The sequence below is a fragment of the Stigmatopora argus genome, chromosome 9 (assembly GCF_051989625.1).
Source record: "Stigmatopora argus isolate UIUO_Sarg chromosome 9, RoL_Sarg_1.0, whole genome shotgun sequence".
Taxonomy (NCBI): Eukaryota; Metazoa; Chordata; class Actinopteri; order Syngnathiformes; family Syngnathidae; genus Stigmatopora; species Stigmatopora argus.
The window spans coordinates 17,629,725-17,642,380 of NC_135395.1; the positions used below are offsets into that span (position 1 = coordinate 17,629,725).

Sequence of the window (12,656 nt, forward strand, 5' to 3'; positions counted from 1 at the left end):
AAAGCCTTAAAGATTTGGTAACCACAATTTACATTTAGAATATAGATGATATAGTAGAGCATTTGGAAAAAATATGACCTACATAACACAAATGTGATGTCTATAGATGTGGATACCATGTGTGTAAATATATGTTCCCTTAAACTGGGAGGACTGGCTGTGAATACTCACGTTTACGAGTCGTTGGCGACACTAAACGTCCAATCCGCTTCGGCGTGGAAGGATGGCAGCTGCGATTTCTAGGCGCTCCTGAATTTGCAATCAATCCAGCCTCTCCCAGTCAAATACAATTGGACGCTTGGTGCCGTCCGTGGCAGCCAATGAGATAATAGTATTCCATTTTGTCGGACTTTTATAGGGTTAAAAGTCACAGAAAGACATGTTTTTTTTCTGTGTTGATCTCAGTGATTGATGAGTTGCTTCAAACTGGGTACAAAAGCAACTCTACTAAATGGCATGCCAAAAAAATGACTGATTTTTTGTGCACATCATCCATACAGATTCACTATTGACACTTTCCTAGCTTTTTTTGCATAAGCAGGCTACTCTTCCCATCTTAAAAATGCTTTTGTGCCTTTTTCTTAGTCCAGACATTTGACAGAATCAAAACCCAAAATGCACTATGGGTTTCAAAAGTCAACCTCAAAAGACACCCTTACTTACTTTTTTATCCAAAACATTTATAAATTTTGATATCAAAAAAATCCTTATTCCTAATGCCATTTTATAATTTCAACAGCACCATGAATAATAATTAAAAAAGCAGCTCTAACAGAATTAATGTGCTACTTTAAGACAAACATTGACATTTCTCTTTGTTATTGTAATAAATGTGATTTCCCCAATGCATGACTCACAGTCGCTTCTTTATTCTTTATTTACTCATAGAAACATGGACAAAACATACAAAAAAAATGATGACAATGGCAATGAAGAGGGAAAGTCCATTTTGGGATGGTGTGGGGGGGTCCCGGCGGTCCCTGTTTTTGAGGAGTTAGTATATGGAGGCACTTGATTGACACGCTGGCTCACTGACTGCAGCTCCCACAAGGCCGCAGTCCATTTTCGTTACAGGAAGTGCACTTGAGGGCTTTAAAGGAGTCCGTGAAGCAGTTGCGAAAGGCGGACATTTTGCTGCCATGGCACGTCGGGCACGGGACAAAGGCGAAGCCCCCGCAGCTCTGGCACGTCTCGGGGTCCTGCACCCGCTGGAGGAAACACCCGTCATGAGTACGCATCGGGAATGCTAGCATAAGCTACAAATGTCATATTTTTGGGGAAATATATCTAAGATATTTAAGGAGATAATGACGTGCTTCTGTCACAATGTGTGTATTTTTATTATAATTATTTGTTTGTTTTTTGGTATTCTTCTGATTTTTATTTGGTTGCTTCTTCCGTCTGGCTTCCATTGTGTCTCCTGATTGGCTCATTTATGCCACCTGTTGTCAGCCTGTTCCTGAATGTCTGGCCAATCAGATTCCATCGTCACCAGGTGGATCTCGTTTGAGTATCACGGTAGTTTTTGTTGGTCCGTTGTCAATGTCTTGCAATGTTTTCTGGTCCATGTTTTAGTTTTTCCTAATCCTCTTTTCATTTTTTACAGTTATTTGCATTACATTATTTTTAGATTACAATATTTTGTTGCATCTTCCCACCTCGTCGTCCATAGGAAACGACGGTAAGTGTATTTTAAATCATCTGTAGAAAACTTTGTTTCGAACCTCATCAAAATGACAAGCCCTAGAGTCGTTGACCCACATAAAAAATGGAACCCGTTTACTGGGTAAATTGAATTTCCGGTTTTGAAATATAAGCGTGGACCACAATGCACTGGGAATGTTCTGAATTGGAGTGGCGAATTGACTGCGCTAAGATCCCGGATCAATAAAAGCTCTCCATTATTGATAGTCCTTCATGGACTGATCTTTTATGCTGCACGTGTGGGTGTGTTCGTATGTGTGTGGATTCTCATCGGGTTTTAGAACCAACCTCAATTTTTGTTAGAAGATCTCGCAGTTCTCCTGATTCGTTCATGCTCAGGATCTTCTCGGCACCCTGAAAACCAAGCATTCGTCATTAATGCCAAAATATCTGGTTTTCAAAGTCATGTTTACCCTGAATTTTACATAAAAATGGCCAGCTTTGTATAATTGTGGGAATTTTGTTTTTTAATTCAAATTCATTCATTATCCGGATCAGGGTGCTGGAGCCTATCCCAGCTAACTAGGCAGTGAAGTGGTGGACAGCCAATCGCAATGCACGAGCAGACATAGAACAACCAATCACAGCTAGGTGTTATTTAGCATAAAATTAGCCTAACATGCATGTTTTTGGGATGTGGGAGGAAACCGGAGTACCCAGAGAAAACCCACGCAACCCTAAGGAGAACATGCAAACTCCACCCACACAGGTGGACCGACCTGGGCTCGAACCCACGAGCCCGGAACTGCAGGGCCGATGCGCTGACCGCTCCAAAGCGTCATGATTGAATTTTATTTAAAAAATAATGCTAGGAAATGCTGTTCTCCGAGGTGGGACGGAGAGGAACGGACCCCGAGGTAGTGACCGTCCACGAAGACGACGGGCAGCGACGGAGGCTCGCCCACGCGCTTGCAACGCTCCTCCAGTTCTTTGCCGTATTCGCTGTCCAGAGCGATGTTCCTCTCCACAAATTTGAGCCGGTGGTTCTGGAAGATTTTGCGCACCAGCTCGCAGCGCTCAAAGGTGGTCCTGACCACCCGGAAGCTGGTGGTGTAGATGACCATCCGACCCAACTCCAGCAGTAACTCCAACTGGGCAAGAAAAAATGAAGTTTCAATGGTGGGAAAGATTCACAATATGAAAAGACATTTATGAAAACATTTATGCCGTCGCTGAGGAAGACTGGGAATTGAACCCACGCACCCTGCACTCAAGTCATGCAAATTTCCAAATACACCAAAATGCAGCTGTATTCTAGAAATAAAATTGTCATTTCAAAAAGGACATGGAAAGACCAAAAATGCTATCTTATAAAAAAAAAGTCATATTTTTAATGATTATTAACAAGGACAACTTTCCATTTAAGGTGTCATCAATGAAATTCTTGAATTTTGAAAATAAATGATTTACAGCTTTTGACTGTCTACTATTTTCTTTCAAATCAATATGTGGCTTTTTTTTAATATAAAGAAAAAGAAATGTATATCTATTTCATCTGAAACTTTTTTATTTATTCTATGAAATTGTATTTATACATAGATAGAATATTTTCTTTCAAATCAATATGTGGCTTTTTTAATATAAAGAAAAAGAAATGTATATCTATTTCATCTCAAACTTTTTTATTTATTCTATGAAATTCTATTAATACATAGATAGAAATAACTTGACTTTAAGACATTTCCTGAACATCTTATCCTTATCCAAGGTTGTGGGAATTTGATAATAATCATATTTGATTTAGTGTTACTTTTTGTGTTCCGCGAGATATGAACCTTTGTATACAACTATAATTTATTACATTTTGTGTATAAAATAAAATAAAATAAAAGTACTATATACGACTTAGGGGATTTGAATATCCTTACAAGGGTCGTATTTCTCCAATTCCACTTTAAAGGCAACTTGGACATTAACGAAAAGTGGCGTGTCATTCGAAAGTTTGGTTTGGCGTCCTAGTCGCAATGGCGGACGGACGTGGTCGGCGAAGAATGAAAGATTAATGATACGTCGGGTCAAGTGTGTCGGGAAAAAGTAATCGGGCTAATGAATTCTCAGCACTTTGCTTTCTACCGTGGCGACAAAGGGCGCTTTGTTCCTGCCAATGGAACGCCAGCTTCACAGGAAGCAGCGAGCTTTCAAGTAGAGGGAAATCATACACAATCGCAGGCAAATTATCTTTGTTTTCGACAAAATCGGACCTCTTGCTTTGATATCTGTGAGATGACGTTCGTTTTGACCTTATGGATTTGAATCTCAGTTGGTGTGGGGTTTTTTGTGTGTGTACTCCCCACAAAGTTGCTCAAACTGAATCGGACATGTAACGCGGGGCCATTTTAAGCACGACCAAAAAAAGATGGGTGAACCCAAATTGCCGGAAAACACGTTTTATCCCCCAAATTAAGTTTTACACACTGTCAATTCAACATATTTTCATCTTCTAGCCGCGATTTTTCTTCATTTTTCACCATCGCCTTTGGTCATTGAGAACTAGCAGTTAACACACTCATTTACAATTGACTTTGCGTGCTGTTTACAATAAGAATTTTGACAAAAATAGGTCATTGTAAGGCTTGATTAACCTTGTTTTTGGCTTTTTAGCATTAATTTTAATTATCGGACAAAGAACTGTGAAAGGTGAAATTCCCATTGAAACAATCCCATTCACAAAATCTATAACTTGGAGTATAAATGAGCGTTTTTTTTTTCCTTCTCCATAAATGGGTGCGAATCGATATTTATAATTTTGACAAGCATCCCCAGGCCAGGAAATGAAAAGACTTACACTGTTGGAATGGGGCAAGTTTTCAAAGAGCGTCTGACCTGCGCTCACTTTGTGCTTGACCCCCCTCACGGTGCCGTTCCTGCTGCGTATGGTGACCCTTTTGGAGGGGAAGGCCCGCTCCCCCGCCGCCCCCGCCGCGTACGCCAGCAGCTCGTCGGCTTCGCTGTCGCTGTCGTCCAGTTCGGACCCCGGGAAGCCTTCTCGGGCGGGGCGCCCGTCCCGGTCCCCGTCCCGGTCCCCGTCCCCGCTGGCCACCGAGCTGCCCGTGCCGTCCGAGTCCAGCGAATCGCGTGGCCCCTCGTCCTTGAACATCTCCTTGAGCACGCGGCCGCTGGTCCCCGAAGCCACCCGGAACCTCACCCGCTTCTGGGACTTGACGAGATCCTCGGCCGCCTGGGCGTCCACGCTCCGCCGCCCCTCGTCCGCCTCCCCGTCCATGCTCCGGCGCCTCTGTGCCCCGCTTTACATCACGGGGCGCAGTTTGGCAGGGAGAGCCCTTCCTGGGAGCTCGCCGTGGATTTAACGGCGTCTTTTAATCCGATCTCCAAAAGGCCGGCGGCCTAAGCTGCCTTCTAGTCACACTCAGCTGCCATTCAATTATGCATGCGCCGTTGCCGCGGCAACCCGAGCGGCCAAGTAAGGGGATCGCGGCGTGTGCATTATGCATCTGGCAACCAAGCTTTGACACGACCACTTCTAATGAGCCCACACCGTGCGCTTTAATCAAACCGATGGACGTCTTTGACCTCATTTTCTCAACCGCTTATCCTCACAAGGATCGCGGGGGGTGCTGGAGCCCATCCCAGCTGATTTCGGTCCCTAAATCGGTGGCCAGCCAATCGCAGGGCACAAGGAAACAAAGGACAACCAATCATAGCTAGGGTTAGTCAATTTAAACTGTTAGCCAGCTAGCCTAGCATGCATGTTTTTTGGCATGTGGGAGGAAACCGGAGTACCTGGAGAAAACCCACGCAAGCCTAGGGATACCATGCACACCCCACTCAGTGAGGACCCACCTGGGATCGAACCCACGACCCAGAACTGTGAGGCCGGCCCGCTGACCACTATTCCACCGTGCCGTCCCATATATTACGTCCCCGATCCATGAAATTTACAGCTATCGGTCACACCTTTGGGGTTTCGGTTAAAGACTTATAGGCCAGAAAAAAATGGGAAAATGTGGCGAGGACCGTAGACTAGGAAGCGGAATAGCGGGATTTATTGCCACTCCAATGGAAATATTGCACAGCAGGCTGCAACGGATAATAGCGTCTTTGTCTTGGTTAAGCTGCATAAAGCTCGGTGCCCAAGGTTATCTTTGTACTCCGTGTTCTAAGACTACTTTATTAAATTATTAGTCAGAAGGCCTTGTATGCTGCAAAATGCAGGTTACACCCCGTATTGCTTGCCAGCCAATCGGGACAATTACCATTTACATACACGCAGACCTATGGACAATTTAGAGCGTTAAATCAGCCTATCGTGCATGTTTTTGGGAAACCGAAGTACCCAGAGAAAATCAAGCAAGATGGGCAACTCAGGATCTCCGAACTGTGAGGCGGCAAGCGAACCACTCTCGCACCGAGCCCCCACCATGGTCTTTAAATATTTATATATATTTTTATAAGTACTTGAGTAAGTGTGCTTTCCACATAATGGTAGAAGACTATTTAAAATTCACGCCAACACAACACTACAAGAAGTTACACATTTTTGAATGGTTAAAAAAATAATCATAATTTAGCGAGTGATATTCATCTTTACAATTGACAATGAGGATTGAATATGATCTAAGGAGGGCCTTGCCTCATTAGAGTCCATTTTGTAGGCAGAAAGAAGCCTTTTAGGGTCAGTTGGTCATCCGGAGCAGTTGACTTGCGAGCCACAAGAGGGCAGAGTTCAGCTCCAAACAGCAATGTGTCGCAAAGACCAATCGATTCCTGCTGTTTTTGACCCCAGGCCAGAAAGATACTTTGTTTTGCTCTGTTTTTCAAGCAGAGAAAGAAGAGGAGAAAAAGGTAAACAACACATTGACATTTTGAATGCATAAATACATCTTTAACCAATGTCCCTAAGCAAAAAACTGGAATTCGCTGCAAAATATGTTTTTATTTTTTGGTAGGCAACAAATTCGTGTACAGAATAGAAAATTCCAGACCTATGTACCTAAATCAACGTAATTTAAAAAAAATACACATACAGTATGTTAGGAAATCCTACTAGAACAGCTGTTCTATGTTGTAAACTGGATTTTACACTCATTTTTACCCCCACAAAGAATGTCCTCCATTTCTACATCCATTTTTAAATATTTGTTCTTTCACCAAGTTTTTTTTTCCACTTAATAGTCGAAAAAGTTTTTAATTATTCATCCAGGTCTCATTTTTGCATAACACAAAAACCTAGCCTTCCAACAAGGGTGTGAAGACTTTTTCTAAGCTCTGCAGAAAAGCCACAAAAACCCAAACGCCTGTTTAAATTAGTCATCCGTGTTATCACGTGTGCCATAAAACATAAAAGCCAATACATTCACGCGCACGTCGACGCACACCGCACATCACGGAGGAGGCAGGCTTCTTGTCACTGTTGCCTAGCAACCACAGGAACCACACTGCCAAATCCCTGTGATGGCGAGCTGATGTTGAATTAGGCGGCGTGGGGGGGGGGAAAAACACAGGCAGTCTTTGGAAAATGAGGAGGAGGAGGAAGAGGAGAAGATATCCAAGAGATCTTCTCCTCATCTTTGGACTCGTACACTCCATCCTGCAGTTTTCTCCTCCTTCCATCCAATGCGTTTCTTCATCAACATGTTCCCCCAATATGTTATGCATGCATTATTTATCCAGGCAGTGCGACTATAAATAGTCGCACTTAAATCCGATCCTTATGCAAATTCACGTGCAACCTGGACGTCAATAAGCCGCACTGTACACGGAGGATGTAGTGTACATCGTTAACAGGCTAGTATGTGAAGAGAAGCGTGCACTGGAGGCATGGATGTGTGCGAATTTGGAAGTGTGGAGCACTGCAGTTCTCGTAAGCGACTACAGTGGTGCTGCTGCTGCATTAATGCTTGGCTGGTCGTGATTCGCATGTAAACTGCAGTGCAGTCTCTACTGTATGTACTATACAATCATGCATTTACATTACAACTCTATGCTGTGTTTACTTGGCATATGTCTGGGATGAAGAATCAATTTGTAATATGCATATAGCTGATAGTGAGGGATAAAAAAAAGTGATATAAACATGAGAGAAGGCCTTTTTTGAAATAATGGAAGTGTTGAAAAGGCTTGGGAGAGGATGAGAATGAGGATATGATAGCAATATTTAAGGGAGATATGAGAAATAAAGTGGTGGGATGAGGTCATTAAGTGACCTAAATGGGCCTAAATGGAATATTTTCTATGCAAGATAATGTTTGTTTCTGTGCCAGCAAAACGAATAGACAAAAAGATAACAAATTCAGCAGAACCTTGCTGGATTTAGTGTGCAAGGTGTTTTTCTTAGTAGGTTCATACAAATGCAAACACAGTTTAGTTTGTTTGTGGATTTAGATTTATGTATCCGCTATCACTACAAGGTTAAAAAAAAAACCAATAAATTGCTGTGTGAAGTGCTATTTTCCTTATTTAAAACACACTTTGGAGAGGGCTGTGACATAAATTCTAACTCAAATAAGTCAGATCTATAAATATGCTTTGGGATTTGTAGAAGGTACTCACTATAAGACTAAAAGAGTCAAAATTTGAGTTACATTTAAATTGTTAGCCTTGTGGAATTTAAGGCAAATATTAACGACAATTAAATGAGGCATTCTTTCCTTTTGGGTGCGCAAAGAAAATGCACATTCATAGTTTATTTATGTTTCAATAATATACAAACAACTTCTCCTAACCACTTTACTAGTTCCCCTTAAACCGTGCACAAAAGCCACCACCAGAGGGGGTCACTCTAGTCTAACCAGTTCTTCAAACTAATAATTAATCACCGTTTACATCTTAAAACCTCTAAAAATGTGAACTAATAGCTATAGAAAATCACAAACTAAGACTGTGTTGTCGACTAAAAGCCCAAATCTTTGAGTGTCTTTGTTCCCGGTCATCCTTTCCCCCCTCATTGCGGCTAGAATTGGTACGGTCCATCGAGCACGACGCCCCCGCCTCCCCCCCACTGCCTCACTTTCCGGCAGATGCACTCGAAGATGTTTTACCACGGCGGCCTGTCGGGAAGACCCAGCCGGTGTAGCTGATTACCGGGATGCCGTGGGGAACCACGAACGCGAGAACCAAACCATCCCGATCTCCACTCCCACGCTAGCAACCATCGCGCTGCGTGGGAAAGGATAATAGGCCGTTTTTGGGCCCCCATTTTCTTTTCTCTTTTTCAACTATACTGGCGTTTTGGCAGAAGCTGTCAGCGGCGGCTCGACTGAGCAGCCGCGGCCGTTGACAGGTGCTCTCGCCCGGCTGTGAATGTGGAGATGCCGCCCGTCCAAAGAACCATGTCGGATCTTCGAACCCGAGCTGATGGTATGTACAATTTACCCAGACAGAAATAAACATCAGGTGTTTTACAAAAAAATGCATTAGAAAATACTGCATTCCCCATTTTGTGATCATTTCCTGGTCGAGATCAAACTAAAATGAGCGTTTCACTCCCATTGTAATCTCATTAAACATCATACATAGGCCTTTCCCATAAAGTTTTTCCAAGCCACTTAGTCCATCCAAACGGGATAGTTAGGATGCATCCTCAGGGGAAAAATAAAACCAAGATTTGGTCTCACAAACAACTGAAAACACTCTTTCACTCTCCACTGAAAGGCTCTCACATAATTGCTCAAGTCACGCACTCCAGTGAAATAGGGACACAAATCAGGATTTCCTGGCTAAAAATGCGGGGAAACAAATTGTTTGAGCTCAACCCTGAAACCCTCACACAGGCACGATAGAAATGTTCACACGATCTACTAAAACTATGGTCCTGACCGCCCCTCATAACAGTGTATCCTTGTGTGTTTTTGTGTTTTGTGTGTGTGTGTGTGTGTGGTGATGTCTCCTGAAGTGAAACAAATGTAGCATGCAGCTGACCTGATTCTTGCCCATACAGACGGGGGATGCCCAGTACTGGCTCTCCTGCCCACACAACCCGTGCAACATCACTACCTCGAGCCCGATAGCACCCTAACAAGTGTCCGTTCACACTCCCACTCCCACACATGTACGAAACGCACACTACACATAGACCGCACACACAATACATCATTTTTGCTTCTCTCTACAAGCCTTCTCTGTACCAGTAACTTTCCACTGCAGAGTGAAAATGATGCAGATGCTTAAAAAATAGCCTCCACTGTACAAACGACTTATCGATCGATATACGCTATATTTGCAAAAGCATCTCGGTTTCTTTGTGAATTTATGTGACCCCCCATTGCCGATCTGTAGTTTTAAGTATGACGTCGTCCCGTCTTGTGTTGCTGAAACGGCTTCGGCTATTCTGAGAAGGGTTTCTGCAAGGATTATGATTGCGTTTTATGTGCATTGTTTAACCATTCTTCCAGAAACGGTGTTTTTTTTGGTTCGCGCACTGATGTCGGATGAGAAAACATTACTTTGTTTCTGCTGTAATTCATATGAAAGATGTGCAGTCGGTTTGACGTCAGAATTTTCCAGTTAGATTCATCAACCCAAACATTATTTGGAACATGAACACTCAATCACACGCTGTTCCCACAAAGATGCAGAAGAATGGAATTTGTGGGCTTGAGAATTGTCTTTTTCTGCGACAAAATGACAAATAAATGACACAGATGAGAAAACTTGGTGAAAAATTCCCGGACTTCAACCCAATAGAACACAGTTGAGAAGAAATAGTACAAAAAAATGAGATTCAAGTTTTTTGATTAGGAATGGCATGTCACTTAAATTCATTGATAATCAACTCATGGCTTTTGGGCAAATAATTTTGAACCCGAATTTAAGGACTGAAATTGTACCTGCAAACGTACCTGGATTTTTTTAATGGATGGCTTTAGATTGGTTTCCTGACTTTTTCCAGAATAATACTTTATCTGCAGGTTTCATTAACAGCATTTCACATGGCTTTTACAACTAATTATCGTACTGTACGTGCATTTCTCTCTCGGTTATGGAACAACATTTGCGATAACTATTGTATATAGATAAAATTTTCTGAACAATGGTGAGAAATTGTATCATGTTCCTCAAAACAGCAAAATCAGTGATGTTGCAATGATTGGTAATCACTTTCATTGTACACAGTGCATTCCAACTATAATGTATTTTATATAAGTACATAATGTTGTGGTCAGTGAGTGTGAGTATTTGCAGAAAGACACACAAATATATACACACACCCACGCACACACTCACCTTGCTAATGTGCGACTGGCTTTTTAAACGCCACCTTTTAGTTGGTAATTACAAAGCAATTTGTCATCCTTCTCAGCACTCGCTCTCAAATGTTGATGTCGTTGTTACCGGAGATCTGTGCATTCTACTGGAACAAAGCTAAATAATTCAACACTAATATGCAGTCCACTGAAAATTGATGCCGTGCTGGCGGGAGCGAAAAAGCCCCGAACGGAGGGCTACGTTTTGGTAACGTATTCTTTCTTTTATTATGACTTTGTGTCATTTATTTGCGGCGCAATCCCTACCCTGCGCTTTGATTGTCATTCATCAACATAGTTGCGGGCGTCCAAGTCGTCGAGCCAGGGCAGCCCTCTCCACCAGGCTTACCGCTTAATCCGCCAGCCGCCTGCCCATCGCCGCACACTTTTGAGCCTTGCCCACCACGTGCCACCTAACCCCTGTCTGCCTTTGCCGCCCGTTGCCAACAAAAAGAAAAGACAGAGGTGACATCCCCAATGCTAAAACCAACACAAATGTTGATTTTGTGGACTCACCCACTCAAAAGAGGAACAAGACAATCTCTACGGCAAGAAATGCTTTCAGCAATTGAGTAAAATTGATATATTTTGCACACTAAATTACAGCTGAATCCAAACTTCCATCTTAGCCTTTTGTAATTGTTATAAGCTTTGATTTTAATCGATGTTGGACGACAGTTTGTAAAAAATTAAGTAAGATGAGAAAAAAATTGTTGAGGTGACATCCCCTATCCAAAAAATATGTAATAAAATAAGCACAAATGTTGATTTTGTGGACTCACCCACTCAAAAGAGGAACAAGACAAACACTACAGCATGAAATGCTTTCAGGAATTGAGTAAAAATGATATATTTTCCGCACTAAATCACAGCTGAATCCATACTTCCATCTTGGCCTTTTGTAATTGTTATAAGCTTTGATTTTAATCAATGTTGGAAGACAGTTTGTAAAAAATGAAGTAAGATGAGAAAAAAAATGACGAGGTGACATCCCCTATCCAAAAAAAAAAGTAATAAAATAAGCACAAATGTTGATTTTGTGGACTCAACCACTCAAAAGAGCAACAAGAGAATCTCTATGGCAAGAAATGCTTTCAGCAATTGAGTAAAAATGATATATTTTCCACACTAAATCACAGCTGAATCCATATTTCCATCTTGGCTTTTTGTAATTGTTGGAAGACAGTTTGTAAACAATAAAGGAAGATGAAAACAAATTGACGAGGTGACATCCCCTATCCTAAAAAAACATAAATAGAATAAGCACAAATGTTGATTTTTTTTAAAGAACCAAACCAAGACAATTTCTACGAAAAAGAAATGTTTTGAGCAATTGAGTAAAAATGACATTTTGCTGAACTGATTCCATATTTCCATCTTAGGCATTTGACTTTGTAATTATTATAAGGTTTGATTTTAGGGCTTGCAGGTCATACAGTTTGTAAAAAATAAAATAAAATAAAATGAAATTAAAAATATTGCTGAGGTGACATCCCCTATCCTAAAAAAATACTAAGCACAAATATTGGTGTTTTTTTTGGACTGACCCATTCAAAAGAGCAACATACTCAAAGAGCAACTGAGTAAAAATGATATATTTCTGCACTCAATCACTATACATCCATCTCAGCCATTTTACTTTTCATTTGTTCTGAATTTTGAATTTAAGACTTGCAGTATATACATCAATGTTGGAAACCAGTTTGTTAAAAGACAGACACTTGAAATCTTAAACAAATCGACAGTATC

At 41.6% G+C, this 12,656-nt stretch overlaps 2 protein-coding genes and 1 long non-coding RNA gene across 7 annotated transcripts in view; 2 read left to right on the forward strand and 1 right to left on the reverse strand.

Moving 5' to 3' along the window:
* Positions 1–859: 859 nt before the first annotated feature.
* Positions 860–5,520, reverse strand: grxcr1a (glutaredoxin and cysteine rich domain containing 1 a). The gene is made up of 4 exons (XM_077609689.1): positions 4,490–5,520; positions 2,556–2,795; positions 1,993–2,058; positions 860–1,208 (listed from the first exon to the last, which is right to left on the reverse strand). Exons 1-4 carry the CDS (start codon positions 4,925–4,927, stop codon positions 1,029–1,031), a joined length of 924 nt encoding a protein of 307 aa, XP_077465815.1. The 5' UTR covers positions 4,928–5,520; the 3' UTR covers positions 860–1,028.
* On the forward strand, positions 1,363–3,121 carry LOC144082481 (uncharacterized). The gene is made up of 2 exons (XR_013303261.1): positions 1,363–1,681; positions 2,535–3,121. It is a non-coding gene; the product is annotated as an uncharacterized LOC144082481 (long non-coding RNA).
* Positions 5,521–8,666: 3,146 nt separating the features above from the next.
* The window catches only part of atp8a1 (ATPase phospholipid transporting 8A1), a 69,903-nt gene continuing 65,913 nt past the window's right edge, over positions 8,667–12,656 (forward strand). For all 5 annotated transcript variants that reach the window (XR_013303158.1, XM_077609035.1, XM_077609037.1 and 2 more), the window contains exon 1: positions 8,667–9,021. Coding sequence is in view for 4 of the 5 variants with exons in the window: in XM_077609035.1 (XP_077465161.1) it covers positions 8,973–9,021 (49 nt within the window). In the remaining variant the exon portion in view is untranslated. The remainder of the gene's footprint in view (positions 9,022–12,656) is intronic.

Bases quoted from the DNA above. Each gene is read 5' to 3' on its own strand.
- grxcr1a (XM_077609689.1), bottom strand. From the start codon at position 4,927: ATGGACGGGGAGGCGGACGAGGGGCGGCGGAGCGTGGACGCCCAGGCG. The intron at 2,796-4,489 runs GTAAGTCTTTTC...TTTCTTGCCCAG, and splicing joins ACTTGCCCCATTCCAACAGT to TTGGAGTTACTGCTGGAGTT. The intron at 2,059-2,555 runs GTCCGTTCCTCT...CTTGGTTTTCAG, and splicing joins TGGACGGTCACTACCTCGGG to GGTGCCGAGAAGATCCTGAG.